This window comes from Mandrillus leucophaeus, unplaced genomic scaffold (assembly GCF_000951045.1).
Source record: "Mandrillus leucophaeus isolate KB7577 unplaced genomic scaffold, Mleu.le_1.0 Scaffold249, whole genome shotgun sequence".
Lineage (NCBI taxonomy): Eukaryota > Metazoa > Chordata > Mammalia > Primates > Cercopithecidae > Mandrillus > Mandrillus leucophaeus.
In genome coordinates this window covers 2791609-2811341 of record NW_012102576.1, presented here as the reverse complement: position 1 = coordinate 2811341, position 19733 = coordinate 2791609, and the positions used below count along the sequence as shown (strand labels likewise).

The following is a 19733-nucleotide window of genomic DNA, read 5'->3' as shown; positions in this document are numbered from 1 at the left end:
CTTACTAAAATTTATGTCTTTGTTTTAAAATTTGTGATAATTTAAGAATTTTGACATGTTGGACAGATTTCACTAAACTTTAGGCAATTGATAAACATGTTTGATGAACAAATTTATAATTATAAATAAAATTGTACCACAATTTCACTGTTGCTAAGTGGCAGTTAGAATCTGGACTGTTGCATTTTATTCTGGAACTTTTCCTTTTATCAACAAAACTCTGCCCATCATTCTCCCACTTCCCCTGTGACATCAGCTGGCGCCAGTGGTCATGGCCTGACTGTTCTGAGGTATCCTCCAGGGCACCCTGAGTCTACACATCTATTCCTAGAAATTTTAAAGTACATAATAGCTATAGGCTTTCTTTGAGGTGCCGATGTTGAAATTCTGACCTTTGTTCAAACAGTAGGAAGATTTTACTCAAGACTGTTGCAGTGAAGGAGAGAGATCTGGCTGCACTCTGAACACGGTGAGGACAGCTGGGGATTTACAACCAACGAGCAGAGTGAGGGTGAGGGGTGGGCATTTCTGAGGGAAGACATCGGGGACAGGGAAATTCTTGCTGAAGGCAGGCCAGGGTGGCCAGATATCAAACGTGGGTTCTCTCTAAACTGAGCAGGATTCTTGCTAAAAGCCCCAGATTGAGGCCTGGTAGAGAAGAGGGCTCAAGGCCCTAGCAAAAGTGTGGTGAAGGTGAGAGTCAAGGTGAGAGTCTTTATCGGTGGTTGGAAATTCTTGCAAAGCTCAGCAGTTTAATGACCCTTGTATGGAGATCCTCTGAAGCATCAAGACCAACTTAACTGGCACCCACCCTTATTTATTCACCTGGTTGTTTGTGCATTCATAAATTATAAACCTTCAGCAGATGCTGTCCTTTGTGCTGGTGAGGGATAACTATTAATCTCCTGGGGTTTTTGGTGCCTGTTCTCACCCAACTGGTGTTCGAGACGTCCCTATGAGTTTCACTTTTTAGGTGGGGGAGGAGAGGAGAGAAGAAACAACAGACCTCAGATGTTCCACGACAAGCCATGGGGGGACATCACTGGGAGAGCCTGGACCCAGGCTTAGCCAGAAGTTACCATTGAAAGAAAAATTACTTTGTACTTGGAAACAAAACAAGAAAAAAGAAGACTTCGTGTTTTGTATTGTCATACTGGGCTGTTGTTTCAGACTAACCCAAGATTATTTAATTTTCTAACAGATTTACCTCTGTTTGGCTTTGCTGCTTACTCTCCATTAGAGTACAGACATTGTGGGGTTATGTGCTAGTTTGTAGATTAGAGATGTGAATTATTTCTGTGCAAAGATTACGGTTTTATTGTCTCCAGCTTACCTTGCTTATTCCAGTGTGCCTTTGGTGATGGACTGTGTGAGCCTGAGCTCCTCTAGTGCTCTGATCCAGCTTCCCTGTCTCTTAAGTGCCCTTGCTCATTACTGCTTGCCTGAGTTACACTTCTAGCTTTCGACAGTCATGCTTTGACATGGCTTAGATGCTGGGAGTGTGTTAAGGTGGTTATAGCAGCCGGGTATTGGTTGTCCTGCAGAGGCTGCTGTCTAGATGGGGAGTTGCCCTTGGGCTGTCCATAAGTCCCTCATCCCTGTGTCCAGAGTGACGCCAGACGAGTCGTCCTCACTGTGTGTGTGTCCATCAATGTCAGGCAGTTTCGTTTATGCTGAGCACATTGCTCTTAACCTCAAGTGTCTGTAAGTTGAAAGATTATAGTAAAGGAGCTTCTGGACTTCTCTTTCCACTTTCCACTTCCCCGTTTACTGGTAACCCAATACCCTGGAACTGGTCTGGCTGTCAGGAGAAGGAGCCAGCCCCAGAAACGAGGCAGCCTCCAGCTGTACCTTACGCCTGCTGCAGCTCCTTACTAGGATTTGTTGATGCTTTGTTTCCCAAACCTTTTGTAAGCTGCTTGAGGGCAGTGATTCTACTTTGCACTGCTTCTTTGGCGATAATTGAAGTCTGTAACTTACTGATTCCTGATTTCTCTTTATATACTGTCCTTGGATTAATTCATTTATTCATTCAAATACTGGGCCTGTCCCATGCAGATGCTGTGCCAGGTGCTGGGATAAGACAGGATGGTGAGGCCCACCTTAAAGGGAGTGATCCCCAAAGGGTCCCAGGCCGTATTTAGGGCAATTAGACTCCTCCCTAATGAGAAATAACTTCTGTTTTCTTTCTAAACAATGATTACCTAGATAATGAAAATTTCTTATGTAATTTGCAGATAGAATGACTTTTATATACACTTATTATTTTCCCCAGTCATCCTATAATAACCACCTTTAGAGAATGAAAAGCCTCCATATATAGTCTTAGCAATGAAAGGCTTAAAAAAGAAAAAATTTAGAGATATATCCATGGAATTTTCCATACCTTTTTATACATTTTATTCCCTACGTCACTAATTGCATTGATTAATGGATGTCGTGAGTATTATAGCACTTTGAAGATACTGAAATACTGGAAGGCATCCTCTAATATCACAAGTTCCCAAGACCTTTACTATCCCACTTTTTCTTGGTGAATACTGTAGAAGAGCATATTGTAGTGTCACACTCGAACTCATGATTTAAACTCTGAGAAATTGGTCTTGTGTGTCTTGAGCAGTCCAACCCGCAACTCTGGGAACTGCCTGGCCCAAGAGCCCCACTGGCTGCTGGCTTCTGACCACAGTGGGCGTGCAGTGAACCCTAGGACCTGACTCGCAGTCAGATTCAGTCCTCTGCTTTGACTGTATTCAAATGCTGTTCCTTTTTTTTCCTTTTTGCTGTCCAGGGCCTCTCCTGGGCCTGCAGCAGCCAGCACAGAGCTTGGTGAGAGAAGTGGGGCCTTCCCTCACAGCATAGAAATCAAGTCACACTCGAGATTTGTAAGGCTTATCTGTAGCCAGCTCATCAGCCGCAAACCATGCAAGCCCTGTTTAAATAAAAGCCAGGCATACAGCAGTCATCTAGAGCTGATGAAATCTAAGCCTTCTTTTAAAATCCATTTTGACCAATCTTCTTTGTATTCTTGTATTTCCTTTCCAACGCCTGTCCCCTGTTACTCTGTTGGAATAACAAATGAAAAAGAATACCCTTTTTCAGAAATCAGAGTGTAACCTTCCTGTACATAGGGTCCATCCCGTAGAACCTCCTTACAGTTGACATAATCACATATGAAGCCCACTTTCCACTTCAAAAACTCAAATACCTTGGCTGTGTTTCCAAGATAAACTCTTTACAAATCACAACACTGTAGTGATTTTGGTGTAGATGTATGAATGTATCCCATTATATTTAATAACTTTATGAGCAAGACTTTTCTAAATGTCAACATAAAATGTGTGTTATTTATGTTCACCCAATTTTTGCATATTTTCATTATGCAATTAATGAAAATCCCATTAATGTGGCTATTAAACGGATACCTTCAAATTCTGCCGTTAGGGGCTAGAGCCCATTAAAAATCAGTAAATTCTGGTTGGGCACAGTGGCTCATGTCTGTAATCTCAGCACTTTGGGAGGCTGAGGTAGGAGGATCACTTGAGTTCGAGAGTTTGAGACCAGCCTGGACAACACAACGTAGTGAGATCTTGTCTCCGCTAAAATTAAAAAAAAAAAAAATCATCCAGGTGTGGTGGCAGCTGAGACACGAGGATGGCTTGAACTGGTAGGTTGAGGCTGCAGTGAACTGTGATCACACCACTGCACTCCAGATGAGGCAACAGAGTGAGACCTGATCTAAAAAAAAAAAATCAGTACATTCTTAAAAGATAGTCTTATGAGGATGCCTTTTCTCAACCTGACAATTTATAGTTTCTTCATTTGTAGAATAAAGCGGATAATACTTACATGTCAGGGTCACCCTAAAGATTAGAATGTCTGTGTAAAGTGTTCACCTCTGCCTGGCAGCTGGGAAATACCTTGAACATGAGAGATACCCATGCGCTTAGTCGCCTGGTGCCTGCTGCCTTCAGCCTGTCCAGGAGGGGCGTCGTTGGTTTTGTGTTGCTGTTTGCATATTAAGAATTTTTTGTTGTGTTTTATCAAAGGACATAAAGCCTGCATTAATCTTAAAGAAAACTGTAGTGGAAAAAGCATAGATCGTAAAGAATGTCAGCATGAGTTTTTCTGACCATTGACGCCCATCATTGCCTACTTGAAGAACGCCTTTTATAACGTCATATGCAATATTGTGCTCATACCTTTTCCAGATTCCAAATTATAACTGTAAACTACTTTGTATCTGTTTTTAAATTTCCAAATGGGCAGTTTCTCTGCAAAGTCAGTCAGTCACTATCTCAGATACTACAACATTAGGCATAGTGAATTTTATGTGACTTTCTTAACACCTTTATTCAGGTGTGTGTGACACATGTTTGCAGTATACAGTTTGATAAGTTTTAACATACACATATACTTGTAAAACCATGACCACTAAGTGGTGAATGTATCTGTCACTCCCAAAAGTGTACCCTTGGTAATCCTTCCTTCCACCGTCTGTCCCCATCCCAGGCAACTGCTGACCTGCTTTCTGTCCCTAGGGGTTAGCCTAACTCTTCATGAACTAGAATTTTATGTAAGTCGAGTCATAGTGTGTACTCTTTTTGTCTGACTTCTTTTACTCAGAAAAATTATCTTGAGAATCATCCATGTGGTATTTCAATTTATGTTTTAGATTTTTGACAGTAACTTCTGAGTCCCTAGGTGAGAAATACTACTACTTTGAAAACTTAACCTCTTTCTGAATTTTATCAAGAAATACCTTGAATAATAATCTTAGTGAAAACGTTAAAAGACTGCTACACTCTCTTGTCCTTGTGAAAGCCCAGCTCAAGTAATTAGCTTATACTTCGGCGAAGTTCCTCATATGTTTGAATTGAGAACTCTTCAGGCTCCTAACCAGCGTATCATGTTACCTCAGAGACAAGAATGTTTTTGGAAACAGAGTGTAAATATTAACTACTGTGTTTGCTTTGAAAGGTGCCATACGTCTAATGATAACGCCATAATTACTGATTAATTTATTTTTCTTTCCAGATCCTTTCCCGGAGTTCAGTTATGGGTGTGAGAGGTTTGCAAGGATTTGTGGGAAGTACCTGTCCACATATATGTACAGTAGTAAATTTCAAAGAACTGGCAGAGCACCACCGAAGCAAGTATCCTGGATGTACCCCTACCATTGTGGTTGATGCCATGTGTTGTCTCAGATACTGGTATACTCCAGAGTCTTGGATCTGCGGTGGCCAGTGGCGAGAGTACTTTTCTGCTTTGCGAGATTTTGTTAAAACTTTTACGGCGGTTGGGATCAAGTTGATATTCTTCTTTGATGGCATGGTGGAGCAGGATAAGAGAGATGAATGGGTGAAACGAAGGCTCAAGAACAATAGGGAGATATCCAGGATTTTTCATTACATCAAGTCACACAAGGAGCAGCCAGGCAGAAATATGTTTTTCATCCCCTCAGGGCTAGCTGTGTTTACACGATTTGCTCTAAAGACACTGGGCCAGGAAACTTTGTGTTCCTTACAGGAAGCAGATTATGAGGTAGCTTCCTATGGCCTCCAGCATAACTGCCTTGGGATTCTAGGGGAAGACACGGATTACCTAATCTATGACACTTGTCCCTACTTTTCAATTAGCGAGCTCTGCCTCGAGAGCCTGGACACTGTCATGCTCTGCAGAGAGAAGCTCTGTGAGAGTCTGGGCCTCCGTGTAGCCGACCTTCCTCTTCTGGCCTGCCTCCTTGGCAACGACATCATCCCAGAGGGCATGTTTGAAAGCTTTAGGTACAAATGCTTATCATCCTACACCTCTGTGAAAGAGAACTTTGACAAAAAAGGTAACATCATATTAGCTGTGTCAGACCATATATCGAAAGTTCTTCACTTGTATCAAGGTGAGAGAAAATTAGAAGAGTTATTACCTCTGGGACCAAACAAAGCTCTTTTTTATAAAGGAATGGCATCGTATCTTTTACCAGGACAGAAATCTCCATGGTTTTTCCAAAAACCCAAAGGTGTAATAACTTTGGACAAACAAGTAATATCCATGAGTTCGGACCCTGAGTCCAGGGAAGAAGTTCCCACGTGTTCAGACCCTGAATCCAAGCAAGAAGTTCACATGTGTTCAGACCCTGAACCCAGGCAAGAAGTTCCCATGTGTGGCCCTCAGTCCGGGCAAGAAGTTTTAATATGGACAGACCCTGAATCTAGGCAAGAAATTTTGTGTACAGGCCATGAATCCAAACAGGAAGTTCCCATATGTACAGATCCTATATCCAGGCAAGAAGTTCCCATGTGTTCAGACCCTGAACCCAGGCAAGAAGTTCCCATGTGTACAGGCCCCGAATCCAGGCAAGAAGTTCCCATGTGTACAGACTCTGAACCCAGGCAAGAAGTTCCCAGGCAAGAAGTTCCCATGTGTACAGGCCCTCAGTCCGGGCAAGAAGTTTTAATATGGACAGACCCTGAATCTAGGCAAGAAATTTTGTGTACAGGCCATGAATCCAAACAGGAAGTTCCCATATGTACAGATCCTATATCCAAGCAAGAAGACTCCATGTGTACACACCCTGAAATCAATCAAAAATTACCTGTAGCAACAGATTTTGAATTTAAGCTAGAAGCTCTCATGTGTACAAACCCTGAAATTAAACAAGAAGACCCCACGAATGTGGGGCCTGAAATAAAGCAACAAGTAACCATGGTTTCAGACACAGAAATCTTAAAGGTATGTGGATCTGCCCAGCCAGTATGCCATGATTGAAAATATACCCACTGACGGATTTGTTGGTGAAGATCTATTACTGCCTTGGTGTTTGGCCACTGTGAGAGGATGCACAACAGGAGTCTATAAGGCTTGTTAGGAAGTGTGACATTATATGTGTGAAAACTCATAACCAGTGTTGGATACTATCACATGAATATTACAGAAAAGTGCTGTAAGAATACAAGAGAGAAAGAGAACTTTGTGGGTTAAAGTACAGGGAGAAGGCTGGGTGCAGTGGCTCACGCCTGTAATCCCAGTACTTTGGGAGGCCAAAGCAGGTGGATCACCTGAGGTCGGGAGTTCAAGACCAGCCTGACCCATATGGTGAAACCCCATCTCTACTACAGATACAAAAATCAGCTGGGCATGGTGGCACACACATGTGATCCCAGCTACTCGGGAGGCGGAGGTTGCAGTGTACTGAGATCGTGCCATTTGCATTCCAGCCTGGACAATGAGAGCAAAACTGTCACAAAAATAAATAAAGTACAGGGAAAAATTCCCCAAAGAGGTAGAACTGGAGCCAGACCTTAATGAGGCAGGCAAAGTATGCATTGAATAAGCAAATACTTGGGAGTTGTGGAAGTACTAAAGGTGTAGGTTTCGAATCTGCATCACTCGGGGGCACAGGGAGAAAGGCCAGGCTGGAGCATGGGGTTTGGAGAAAAAAAATGGGAAAAGGTAGACAAAGCCAAATTGGGAAGGTTATTAAATGCCTCATGAGGAATTTGGACTTAATTCTGAAAGTATTATAGCACCTTTGAAGATTTTTGAAGGGGGCCACTACGTATGAGGTTCTGTGGTAGGTGCATTAGGTAACTTTTCTCATTAGATCTTCTCAACAGCCCTGTGAGATAGACTTATCCTTGTTTTACAGAAGAGGTCTGTGTCCACATGAGTGTCTCAAAGGTACCTCATCAAGTTCTAAACCAAACTTAACTATCTTAACCACACACCTTTCCTTGTTCCCGGTGCTGTGAACGCCACCATCTTTCATCTAGTTACAACTACATAGATCTGTAAGGAAGCTCCTGCCCCAAGTCTGATGCAGAACTCAGGCCTGGACAGCAGCTGAGCAGCTGTGTGATGAGACCTGGAGGGCAGTGATGTGAACCTGCCAACCAACCAGCATTTGATTTTTGTAAGCAGGTATATTGATGTGATCACATTTTTGGTTTTAGAAACATTACAGTGCAGTGAGTGGAGTTAAAGTGGCCATTGCAGAAACTCAGGTAAAATACAAAAGAGCTAGAATTAGGAAAATGGCAGTGGAAATAGGAAGAAACAAATTCAGGAAATGTTTCAGAAGTGAAACTAATAAATAAGCCTTGCTGTGGAGGTGAAGTTCCTCCTGGAGCACCAGGGATGGTAGATGCTGTTAATCTAAGGAAGGAGGAGGAAAGGTTTGACAGGGAGAAGAAGGTTAAGTGGGTTATATTTTAGTTGAGTAGATAGCACCTCTAACACATGTTCTCATAGTGAAATATGGGCCTAAAGTTCTATTACTGGCAAGAGACAGGCATCTGGGAGTTATCCTATTTTATGTGTAAAGTAAAAGATGATGTGGGATGGAGACTAAGGGACACTCCACTGAGAGATCTGGAGTGAGCAGAGGAGGAAGAATAAGGAGGGGATAATCCCCACAAAAATCCAAGGGGACAGGTTTCGCGAATGAGAAAAGAAACAGGAGTATCACATGCTACAGAGGAAAGAAGTGGAATAGGACTAGACATAGGCACTTGGGTCAGTCATGAGGAGGTCCTGGTGGCCTCAGAGAGTTACTGCAGCACAGGGTTGGGAGTGCAGGCAAAGCCAGCGGGGGTTTGGCAGTGGAAGAGCCTTTGTTGGGGAAGGCGGGGTCAAGGAGAGTCCTCACAGGAAGGGAGTGCCTGGGCAAAGTGGTGGGTCGAGTTGTTCACATAGATTTAACTTAAGTGTATCTTTGAAAACAGTTTTGAAGTTTCTTACATTGCCCTTACACTTTCTCTATAAAAAATTTTTTGCAGTGTCATCTTCCAACCCTAATAGGCAACTAAAATTCCAACATGTATTTCAACTATATCAACTATACACAGTCACCCTGGAAAAATGCTCAGGTAGAAAGGCTGTGGGCACAGCAGTTACATTGGGTACCCACATAACCACAGCCATATATCTGTGTCTTCTCTATGTCAGCATTTTGGAAGATCAGTTGAGTGTTTGTTTCTTTGAGACAGGGTCTCACTGTCACCCAGGTTGCAGTGCAGTGGCAAGATATCCTCTGCCTCCCAGGTTCAAGCAATTCTCCCACCTCAGCCTCCTGAGTAGCTGGGACTATAGGCGCGCTCCACCGCGACCAGCTAATTTTTGTATTTTTTAGTAGAGATGGGTTTCGCCATGTTGCCCAGGCTGGCCTTGAACTCCTGACCTCAAGTGATCTACCTGCCTCGACCTCCCAAAGTGCTGGGATTATAGGCATGAGCCACCACGCCTGGCCGGCTAGTGTTATAATCCTATAGAACATGCATTGGCAGTGAGCTGCAAGCCACACCTCAGGACAAGTGTTTTTCTTATATTGACTCATTTAATCCTCACAATAGTCCTGGGAGCCGGGCACTTTTTTATTAAACCCATTTTCTTTAGGAAGAAGGTAAGGAACAGAGATTAAGACTGAAGCCTAGGAATAATGAATCAACATAACTAGGACTGTTTAAGTACATATAAATGAGACACTTAGGATTCAGAGTTTCTGGTATCCAGGTTATCCTAGCATCACATTTTAATGCCTTTAGTAGTAGACTGGATTTAAATTTTGAATAGTAATCTAGATGAACTTATTCTCACAGTAATAATGTTCTTCACTGGAAGGTAAAACCTATATATTTAGGCTATGATAGACCTTCTGATTTTAACTACGTATTTAATGAGAAAGTGGAATTAATTTAAATCTTGTATCTCATCACCTATCATGAGCCAGCACTGTCTTGACATTACAGAGGAGAAGCACCTGTGCCTGGCATGTGATTTTCACTCATGAAGCAATTTATGAACAAATGAGTGAATGAATACAGTCCGGCTTCTAATGCTAAGCAGCTTACAGCTTAATAAGGGAGGCAGACCAGACAGCTGTGTTACAGGGAAAATAGGATACGAGCTCCATAAGGCAAGCTGGAGGTTGGTCCTGTCTAAGGGAGGAGGAGAGGGTGACATCGGCGAACCTTAAAGGGAAAGAGGATTGTAAAGTGGGAGGCTGGGAAAGAGTGGAAGAGAGATTCTGGGTAGGGTACGTTCTTATGGGGCACAAGTGAAGGTAGAAGAAGATTGAGTACTCTTGAGGAACAATGAAGATGTTCTGTTGAGACTGGATTATGGCCATTTCTATGAGGGTGAAATGGTGTACAAGGCTAGAAAAAGGAGATTGAGGCTTCATAGTGGGACCTCGAATGTTATGCGAAGGATTTGTGGTAGCCTTTCAAATGTTTTGAGTAGGGTAGCAAAGTTTTCAAAGACAGTGTGGCAGTGGTGTGAAGGATGGGTTGGAAAGGAGAGAAACTGGGCTAGGGGATTAAGACCCTTTCATAGCAATACTGGTGAGAAGTAGTGAACACCCGGTTACTGGGAGGGTATCCAGGAGACAGAACAGTGAAATACTGCAGAAGACGTAGACGTTTGGAGAGAGGCGGAGGAGGGGGAATAGAAAGTTTGAAATTGGTAGTCCCAAGGAAAGAGAACATGGCAACTTGATGTCATGAATTTCAGTGTCAATTACATTTCTGAGGGCCTTAAAAAACTGCCGTATGATGAAAGGCATTGACTTTTTCTATTTGATTTGAAGGTTACTGTCTTGCTTTTAAGGAGAAATGCAGTTGTATTTAAATTTCAAACAGATTGCTAGAACACATCACGTCCAAGCAGAAAGCTACCTGGTGTACAACATCATGAGCAGTGGAGAGATTGAATGCAGCAACACCCTGGAAGATGAGCTTGACCAGGCCTTACCCAGCCAGGCCTTCATTTACCGTCCCATCCGACAGCGGGTCTACTCACTCTTACTGGAGGACTGTCAAGGTGAGAATTGGTTGGCCCCTCTTAGGAAAGGTTCTGTTTGGAGTTGAATTCTGAGAAACTGGGCACATGAAATAGAGTGCATTCTTTCAGGACATGGAGACAATTAAATAGGTTTTATTTCCCTGTCAAATCTGTAATTGAGAATACCACTGACATCTATAAAAAACTAAGTATAAGTGCCATTTGACATCTATATCTAATTAGCAGGCAGTTGATCAGTATGTGTTAAAAGAATGCATGATTTCTATAAAATGTCATATTTTTATGCCTTAAAAGGATTTATGCTTTTTTAAAAATGTGAAAACTCTTTCCTGCTGTAGGGGAGAGTAGGATATACTTATTATTAGAAGAAAACAGTGTCTACTTAGTCTTCCCTCAAAATGTGATTTTTATAAAATAATTTTACAGAATCTCGTATGTCATGTTTTTAAATACAAACAATTTTCCTTGGGTGTTTTTGTAATTAAATTTGTGTTTTTCTCATCTATATTTCCATTATGTGCTTAGCAACAAGAGTAGAGAGTGGACCATCAATCACCCAGACAGTGAAAATGAGGAATTTAACCCCAAGGAGAAAGTTAGTGAAGGTCCCATAACTCACCGTTTGGAATAGTTTTGGGGAGAATCAGGAGTGTGGAAGAACACTTCATATTAGAAACCAGAGATGCTGAATGCATTTAGTGACCTCCTATTTCAGTAAGGCCTTGTTTTTTTAAACAGAGACCTTTGACAGGTACTTTACAGTCTGATTTGAGAGTGTGTTGATAAGAAACATGGTCTACACACTATTACCAGGATGAGAGAGAGAAGGAGTAGAATACTGGTGAAAGTGGTCCATTTGCCTAAACGTCATTATTTCCAAACGTGTCAATATTAACCTTACTCTGTTGTTCCAGAAAGTGAACATTTACATGATCTAAAAGTGCTGATAGAATCATCAGATGGAAAAGTCATCATTATTATTTTTGGATGATGGGGCTCAGGGGTAGTGGGGTTATTTAATCCAGCTTTCGTTAGATTCCTGTAGCACCACCCAGCGTGCACTGCTTTCTCCCATACATACTGCGAGAGTTTACCCCTGTGGCCTAAGGAAGCAGTCAGAAGAAAGATGTTTAAGCTGATTTAAAAACAAAAATAAAGAACCTGTGTAATAAACTCTGGAGCCAAATGTTACTTAAATCATTTTTTTATTATTATACTTTAAGTTCTAGGGTACATGTGCACAACGTGCAGGTTTATTACATATGTATACATGTGCCATGTTGGTGTGCTGCACCCATCAACTCGTCAGCACCCTTCAACTCGTCATTTACATCAGGTATAACTCCCAGTGCCATCCCCACCTCCTCCCCTCTCCCCACAATAGGCCCCGGTATGTGATGTTCCCCTTCCCATGTCCAAGTGATCTCAATGTTCAATTCCCACCTATGAGTGAGAACATGCGGTGTTTGGTTTTCTGTTCTTGTGATAGTTTGCTAAGAATGATGGTTTCCAGCTGCATCCATGTCCCTACAAAGGACATGAACTCATCCTTTTTTATGGCTGCATAGTATTCCATGGTGTATATGTGCCACATTTTCTTAATCCAGTCTGTCACTGATGGACATTTGGGTTGATTCCAAGTCTTTGCTATTGTGAATAGTGCCTCAATAAACATACGTGTGCATGTGTCTTTATAGCAGCATGATTTATAATCCTTTGGGTATATACCCAGTAATGGGATGGCTGGGTCATATGGTACTTCTAGTTCTAGATCCTTGAGGAATCGCCATACTGTTTTCCATAATGGTTGAAGTAGTTTACAATCCCACCAACAGTGTAAAAGTGTTCCTATTTCTCCATATCCTCTCCAGCACCTGTTGTTTCCTGACTTTTTAATGATTGCCATTCTAACTGGTGTGAGATGGTATCTCATTGTGGTTTTGATTTGCATTTCTCTGATGGCCAGTGATGATGAGCATTTTTTCATGTGTCTGTTGGCTGTATGAATGTCTTCTTTTGAGAAATGTCTGTTCATATCCTTCGCCCACTTTTTGATGGGGTTGTTTGTTTTTTTCTTGTAAATTTGTTTGAGTTCTTTGTAGGTTCTGGATATTAGCCCTTTGTAAGATGAGTAGATTGCAAAAATTTTCTCCCATTCTGTAGGTTGCCTGTTCACTCTGATGGTAGTTTCTTTTGCTGTGCAGAAGCTCTTTAGTTTAATTAGATCCCATTTGTCAATTTTGGCTTTTGCTGCCGTTGCTTTTGGTATTTTAGACATGAAGTCCTTGCCCATGCCTATATCCTGAATGGTATTACCTAGGTTTTCTTCTAGGGTTTTTATGGTATTAGGTCTAACATTTAAGTCTCTAATCCATCTTGAATTAATTTTCATATAAGGAGTAAGGAAAGGATCCAGTTTCAGCTTTCTGCTTATGGCTAGCCAGTTTTCCCAGCACCATTTATTAAATAGGGAATCCTTTCCCCATTTCTTGTTTTTGTCAGGTTTGTCAAAGATTAGATGGCTGTAGATGTGTAGTATTATTTCTGAGGACTCTGTTCTGTTCCATTGGTCTATATCTCTGTTTTGGTACCAGTACCATGCTGTTTTGGTTACTGTAGCCTTGTAGTATAGTTTGAAGTCAGGTAGCATGATGCCTCCAGCTTTGTTCTTTTGACTTAGGATTGTCTTGGCAATGCGGGATCTTTTTTGGTTCCATATGAACTTTAAAGCAGTTTTTTCCAATTCTGTGAAGAAAGTCATTGGTAGCTTGATGGGGATGGCATTGAATCTATAAATTACTTTGGGCAGTATGGCCATTTTCACAATATTGATTCTTCCTATCCATGAGCATGGAATGTTCTTCCATTTGTTTGTGTCCTCTTTTATTTCACTGAGCAGTGGTTTGTAGTTCTCCTTGAAGAGGTCCTTTACATCCCTTATAAGTTGGATTCCCAGGTATTTTATTCTCTTTGAAGCGATTGTGAATGGGAGTTCATTCATGATTTGGCTCTCTGTTTGTCTGTTACTGGTGTATAAGAATGCTTGTGATTTTTGCACATATTTAAATCATTTTTTAAAATTTCTTTTTCTTAGGTGCTCTCCACCCACATTCTTTCTTAACATGGATATTTGCACATTGACTCTAATGATGGAAAAAAGAGATCTTCCTCATGAAAACGTTTTTACATTAAATCATAATATTGGAGTTATTTTCAGACTCTTTCATTAAATTAAACTATGTAAACTTCACTAACCTAAATTTCATACTTTGTTAATGTAATGTATTTACGACCAAGTGGGTAACTTTATTAGATAACCACATAAACAGGAAAAAACATTCACATTGAACTTGTCTTCATGGTTGATATTTAGTTCTTTCTCCCTCAACTTTTTGGCTTTCTACATGAAGTTTACATTATTAGTATGTGAAAATAAAATGCTGTTTTTGCTGTTTTATATATGATGATAATGAACTGTATTCTATGTTATGTGTTTGACTTAGTTTATGATCCCATTTGTATTTGAAAATGTGTATTTTACAGTTGTGGAGTAGAGTGTTCTGTAGAAGTCAGTAGTGCTAATAAGGTTATTCAAGTCTTTTACTGAGTTTCTGTCTACTTGTTCTTAGTTCCTGAGAGAAAACAGTTAAAAACTCCAGCTCTTACTGTGAATTTGTCTATTTATTCCTTCTGTTCTGTCAGTTTTTGCTGTAGGTATTTTGAAACTGTTGTTAGGTGCATATATATTGAGGACTATTACGTTTCTTAATGAATCAACTCTTTTAATAGGAGAGTTCACTTTTAAAAACATGGTAATACTCCTTGTCCTAAAGTTGTCTTTGTTTTATTGTAATATAGTCACTCCAGTATTCTTACTGTTAATGTTTGCATGATGTGGTGTTTTTTTCTATCCTTTTACTTTTAAACTATTTCTTAACATTTAAAGTGCATCTGTTTTAAAGACGGCACGTCCAGTGTCACAGTCTCTTTCTTTTAATTGGAATGTTCACACTGAATGTAACTTCTGGCGTAATTAGGGCTCACTCTTCCATTTTACTCTTTGTTCTTTTTCCCCCCACCTTATTTTCTCATTTTCTTACTTCTTTTGGATTAGTTTAATAATTTTTAGTATTGTGTTTTGTGCACTCATTTGGATTACTAGATTTACCATTTAAAAAAAAAAAAGTGGTTGGCTGAACATGGTAGCTCATGCCTGTAATCTCAGCACTTTGGGAGGCTGAGGTGGGCAGATCACCTGAGGTCAGGAGTTTGAGACCAGCCTGGCCAACGTGGTGAAACCCTGTCTCTACTAAAAACATAAAAATTAGCTGGGCGTGTTGGCAGGCGCCTGTAATCCCAGCTACTCGGGAGGCTAAGGTAGGAGAATTGCTTGAGCCCAGGAGGCAGAGGTTGCAGTGAGCCAAGGTCATGCCATTGCACTCCAGCCTGGGGACAAGAGCGAGACTTAGTCTCAAAAGAAAAAAAAAAAGTGGTTGATCTGGGGGTCTGTTAGATTGGTACAAAAGTAATTGCAGTTTTTGCAATTACTTTTAATATCTTTAACATCACCGTTTACTATCGAATAATATACCATGTTACTTGCAATATAAAAACCTTATAACTGTGTATTTTCATTTTCCCCAACATTTTTGCTATTGTTGTTTTATGTCTTATACATATATATATATTTTAAATTTGAAATAATTACAGATTCACAGGAAGTTGCAAGAATAGTACATAGATTCCCATGTACCCTTCACTCAGATTCCTCCAAAGATGACATCTTCTATAACTGTGGTGTAATATCAAAGCCAGAAATTTAACATCAGGTACAGTGCTAACCAAACTGCAGACCTTATTCACTTGTGCCGTTTTTTACATGCATGCAGTTATGTGTGTGGGTGTGTAGGTCCGTGCAAAGATCCTGCAACCACCACCACAGCCAAGATACGGAACTGGTTTGTTAGCACTCCCTCCATGTGCCCCTATGTCCTGGCAATCTTTCTTCCCCCCATTCCTGTCCTCTGGCAACTGTTAGTCTGTTTTTCATCTCTATGTTCTTGTTCATTTGAGAATGTTACATAAATAGCAGCATACAGTATGTAACCAATATGTAACGTTTGGAGATTATGCGTATGTTTTAAACCCTATAATACATGATTTTAACACTTTTAAATTGGGGTTGGCACACTTTTTCTGTGAAGGGTCAGATAATAATAAATATTGTAGGTTTTGAGGGCTCCCTCCACAGTCCCTGTCACAACTACCCAATCCTGCTATTGTAGTGCAAGAACAACCAGAGACAACATGTGCAGGAATGAGTGTGGCTGTGTGCCAGGAAGCCTTTATTCAATGTTCCCATGTGACAGAACTTGAATTTTATTTTATTGATTGATTTATTTTTTAGAGACAGCGTCTCACTCTGTTGCCCAGGCTGGAGTGCAGTGGCACCATCACAGTTCACTTCAGCCTTCAGCTCCAAGGCTGAAGGGGTCCTCTTGCCTCAGCCTCTTGAGTAACTGAGATGACAGTCATGCGCCACCACACCCAGCTAATTAAAAAAAATTTTTTTTTGAAGAGATAGGATCTCGCTGTGTTACCTAGGCTGGTCTCAAACTCCTGACCTCAAGCGCTCCTCCCACCTCAACATCCCAAAGTGTTGGGATTACAGATGCAAGTTACCGCACCAGGCCAAAACTTGAATTTTAGAGAGTATAATTCTCAGGAGTCACAAAATATTCTTAAAAACATTTTTTTCCAACCATTAAAAAAATATGAAAAACATTATTAGTTTTCAGACTGTATAAAAGCAGGCAGATTTGACCCATGAGCTGGTAGTTTGCCAATCCCCACTTTAAATTATAGGCTTTATACACACTGCACACACAGGCTGCTCTCGTGAGTCCATGGGTGAGTGGGGAGTGAGTGGGAAGCCGGGACATGACCGTACACTGCTGTAGGCTTTATACACACTGCACACACAGGCTGCTTTGGTGAGGCTGGTGAGCGAGTGGGGAGTGAATGGGAAGCGAGGACATGATCGTACACCGCTGTAGGCTTTATACACACTGCACACACGGGCTGCTCTGATGAGTCCGCTGGGTGAGCGAATGGAGAGTGAATGGGAAGGCCAGGACATGATTGTACACCGCTGTAGGCTTTATACACACTGCACACACGGCTGCTCCAGTGACTCCAGTGAGTGAGTGGAGAGTGAATGGGAAGGCCAGGACACGACCGTACACTGCTGTAGGTTTTATACATACTGCACACTTAGGGCTATCATACATTCATAAAAAATATTTCTTTCCTCAACAATAAATTAACCTTACTCTAACTTTTTTACTTTATAAACTTAAATTTATTTAACTTTTTGACTCTTTTGTAATTAACACCTAACTTAAAATACAAATACATTATACAACTGGACAAAAAATTCTTTACGTCATTGTATAAGCCTTTTTCTATTGGAAAATTTTTTAACTCTACCTCCTGAATTCATACTTTAGAAATTTTTAATTTTTTTAAACTTCTTTGTTAAAAACTCAGACACAAGCACACAAAGTTAGTCTAGGACTCCACGGGGTCAGGATCATCAAGGCATCACCAGGAATGTGTATGCAGTCCGCCACTAACCGGATTATTGTTATGCCCTGCGGGGCTGTGTTTCATCTTTGTTTGGGGGGTACAGTTTTGCTGCATACAGAGTTTTAGGTAGTTCTATATTTTCTCCTGGCTTGTGTACTTTCTTATGAGACAACAAGGCTCATCTTTATCATTGTTCCCCATGTGTATCATGGCTTTTTTTCCTCTGGCTGTCTTTACAATTCCTCTCCTGTTTGCTGGATTTTAAGTAAGGTTCACTCTGCTCCCTTCATGGGATTCTTGAGCTTCCTAAATCTATGGGTTGATATTTCCTATCAAATTTGGAAGAGATGAGCATTTTTAAAATAAGATTTTGTCTTTCTCAGTCTCTTGCCTCTCCCTCTGGGCCATTTATTGACTTCCTCCCACAGGGTCCACACAGTTTTGCTTACTTTCACGTCTAGCGTTTTTTGATTGGATGCTAGAACATTTTGGATACTAAGAAGAGTGTTGAGTTTTGTTCTGTCAGGCAGTTGCTCTGCCTGCTCCTTCCGAGACTTACCTTTAAACTTTATTAGGCTGTGTCCGTTGTGGCTTTCACTTTACGCTAGCACAGGCCTACTCCTAAGACAGGGCCTCCCGGGCTGTCACCAGAGTGCCCGAGGTGTAGGACGAGGCCTCTTCATGTTTGCTGGTGGTGGACACTCCGCTGTCTTCAAGCCCTGTGCAAGCTCCATTGGTTGGTCAGCCCCAGGACCTTGCCTGGCTTCTCTGAGTCTTACCCTAAACCTGACAGCTCTCTCTTCAGCCGGAGGCTAAAGAGCACTTGGGTCTGCACGCTGCCCTGCTCTCTGGTGCTCTGTCCTGCAGATCGTGGCCTCAGCAGTCTTGATCTCCAGTCTCTGTGTCCTCATGTGAGGACTACCTCCCTCACTAGGATACAATCTGGACAGTGCCTGTGGGCAGAAAATTGGCGTGATAGAGGGTTGTTTCCCTTCTGCCTGGGATAACAGTCTGGCCCCGCCCATCGTCCATCACATGAATGCAGTCACTAGAACCCTTTCTTCAGTTCTGGTGTTGACGGCAGGAAGGCAGGTTGGTGGCTCTGCCCATTCGCAAGCGCCCACCACCACGGTCCCCTGCCCAGTGGCTCCATCACAGCCACCGCCACGGTCCCCTGCTCAGTGGCTCCATCACAGCCACCGCCACGGTCCCCTGCTCAGCAACTCTCCTTCATCACCGCCACTGCCACAGTCCTGTGGCATCACAGGTGCTGATAATGCCGAGTGCAAAGTCCAGTGCTGGAGTGATTCATGTTCCTTTTTTGCTGACTCTTTTTTTCTTAGAAGGTTTTGAGATGTTCTCTTTATCCTGTGTTTAGCAAATCTCTGTTGTCTCAGTTCTCTCCTAGAACTGCTGTGAAATGCAGGTGGGGCTCCCTGGATTGATACTCTCTTTCTTCATCTTTGATTCCTGTTTTTGTCTTTTTCTTCTACTTTAAGGGAACATCTCTCCACTTCATTTCTCAGCTCTTTTATAGAAAAGTGCCCCCTCTTCTTCTCTTCATCAAGGCCTGCTTCCCCCAGCCCTGGATCCAGCCCACCGCCTCTCTCTGCCCCACATCGAAGCCCTCTGCCCAACTTGACCAGCTGTCTGACTGATGATCACATTTGTGCTGGAATGTCTGGCATCTGGGGACACCACCTCTTCTTCCCTTCCCCCGTAAGCACCTGCTCTCTGCTGACCTCCTCCCTTTAGAGTTCCTCAGCTACACCCACTGTCTTCTTTACCTGGTCTTGCTTTAAAGAACTGTATCGTGTTGACTGTCAAATTCCAGTAGTTTTCTTTAAGTGTTTTCTGGAACAGTATGCGGGGGGTAGGGAGGAAGGACATCGTAGGAGTCATTAACATGGTAAACTCTCTCTCCCATATTATTGTTTACTTACCCAGATTATCTTGAGGATTTTGTCGGTTCCACAGAGTATGGTTCTTGATGGAATGAACACATTACCTTCAGATTGGAGAATAAGAAATTAATTGTTGGATAACTAAGGTTACTTAGTCACCTTGGATTTGAGAGCTCACCTATTTATGGACTTTGAATTGGCCACCTGGGCAGAGCTGGGTCTGTGACACTGTGAGCTTGGCGACGCGTGCTCTTGCACATCTACTGACCCAACTCTTTTTCTTCAGATGTTGCCAGCACCTGCCCGGCTGTCAAGGAGTGGTTTGTATATCCTGGGAACCCACTGAGGCACCCGGACCTCGTCAGGCCACTGCAGATGACTGTTCCAGGTACAGACAGCCTTTCTTTAAATGAACCACAGATCTTTCCATTCTATGATAAAAGTCTA

General features: G+C 41.9%; 1 protein-coding gene across 2 annotated transcripts in view; it reads left to right on the top strand.

The window, feature by feature from the left end:
* FAM120B (family with sequence similarity 120B) overlaps positions 1-19733 on the top strand; it is a 96129-nt gene that overhangs the window by 17244 nt on the left and 59152 nt on the right. Inside the window, exons 2-4 of one of the 2 annotated variants that reach the window (XM_011983394.1) lie at positions 5035-6726; positions 10632-10812; positions 19573-19674. In XM_011983394.1, the coding sequence (XP_011838784.1) occupies positions 5035-6726; positions 10632-10812; positions 19573-19674 (1975 nt within the window). The remainder of the gene's footprint in view (positions 1-5034; positions 6727-10631; positions 10813-19572; positions 19675-19733) is intronic. The other variant, XM_011983395.1, reaches the window with a different exon arrangement.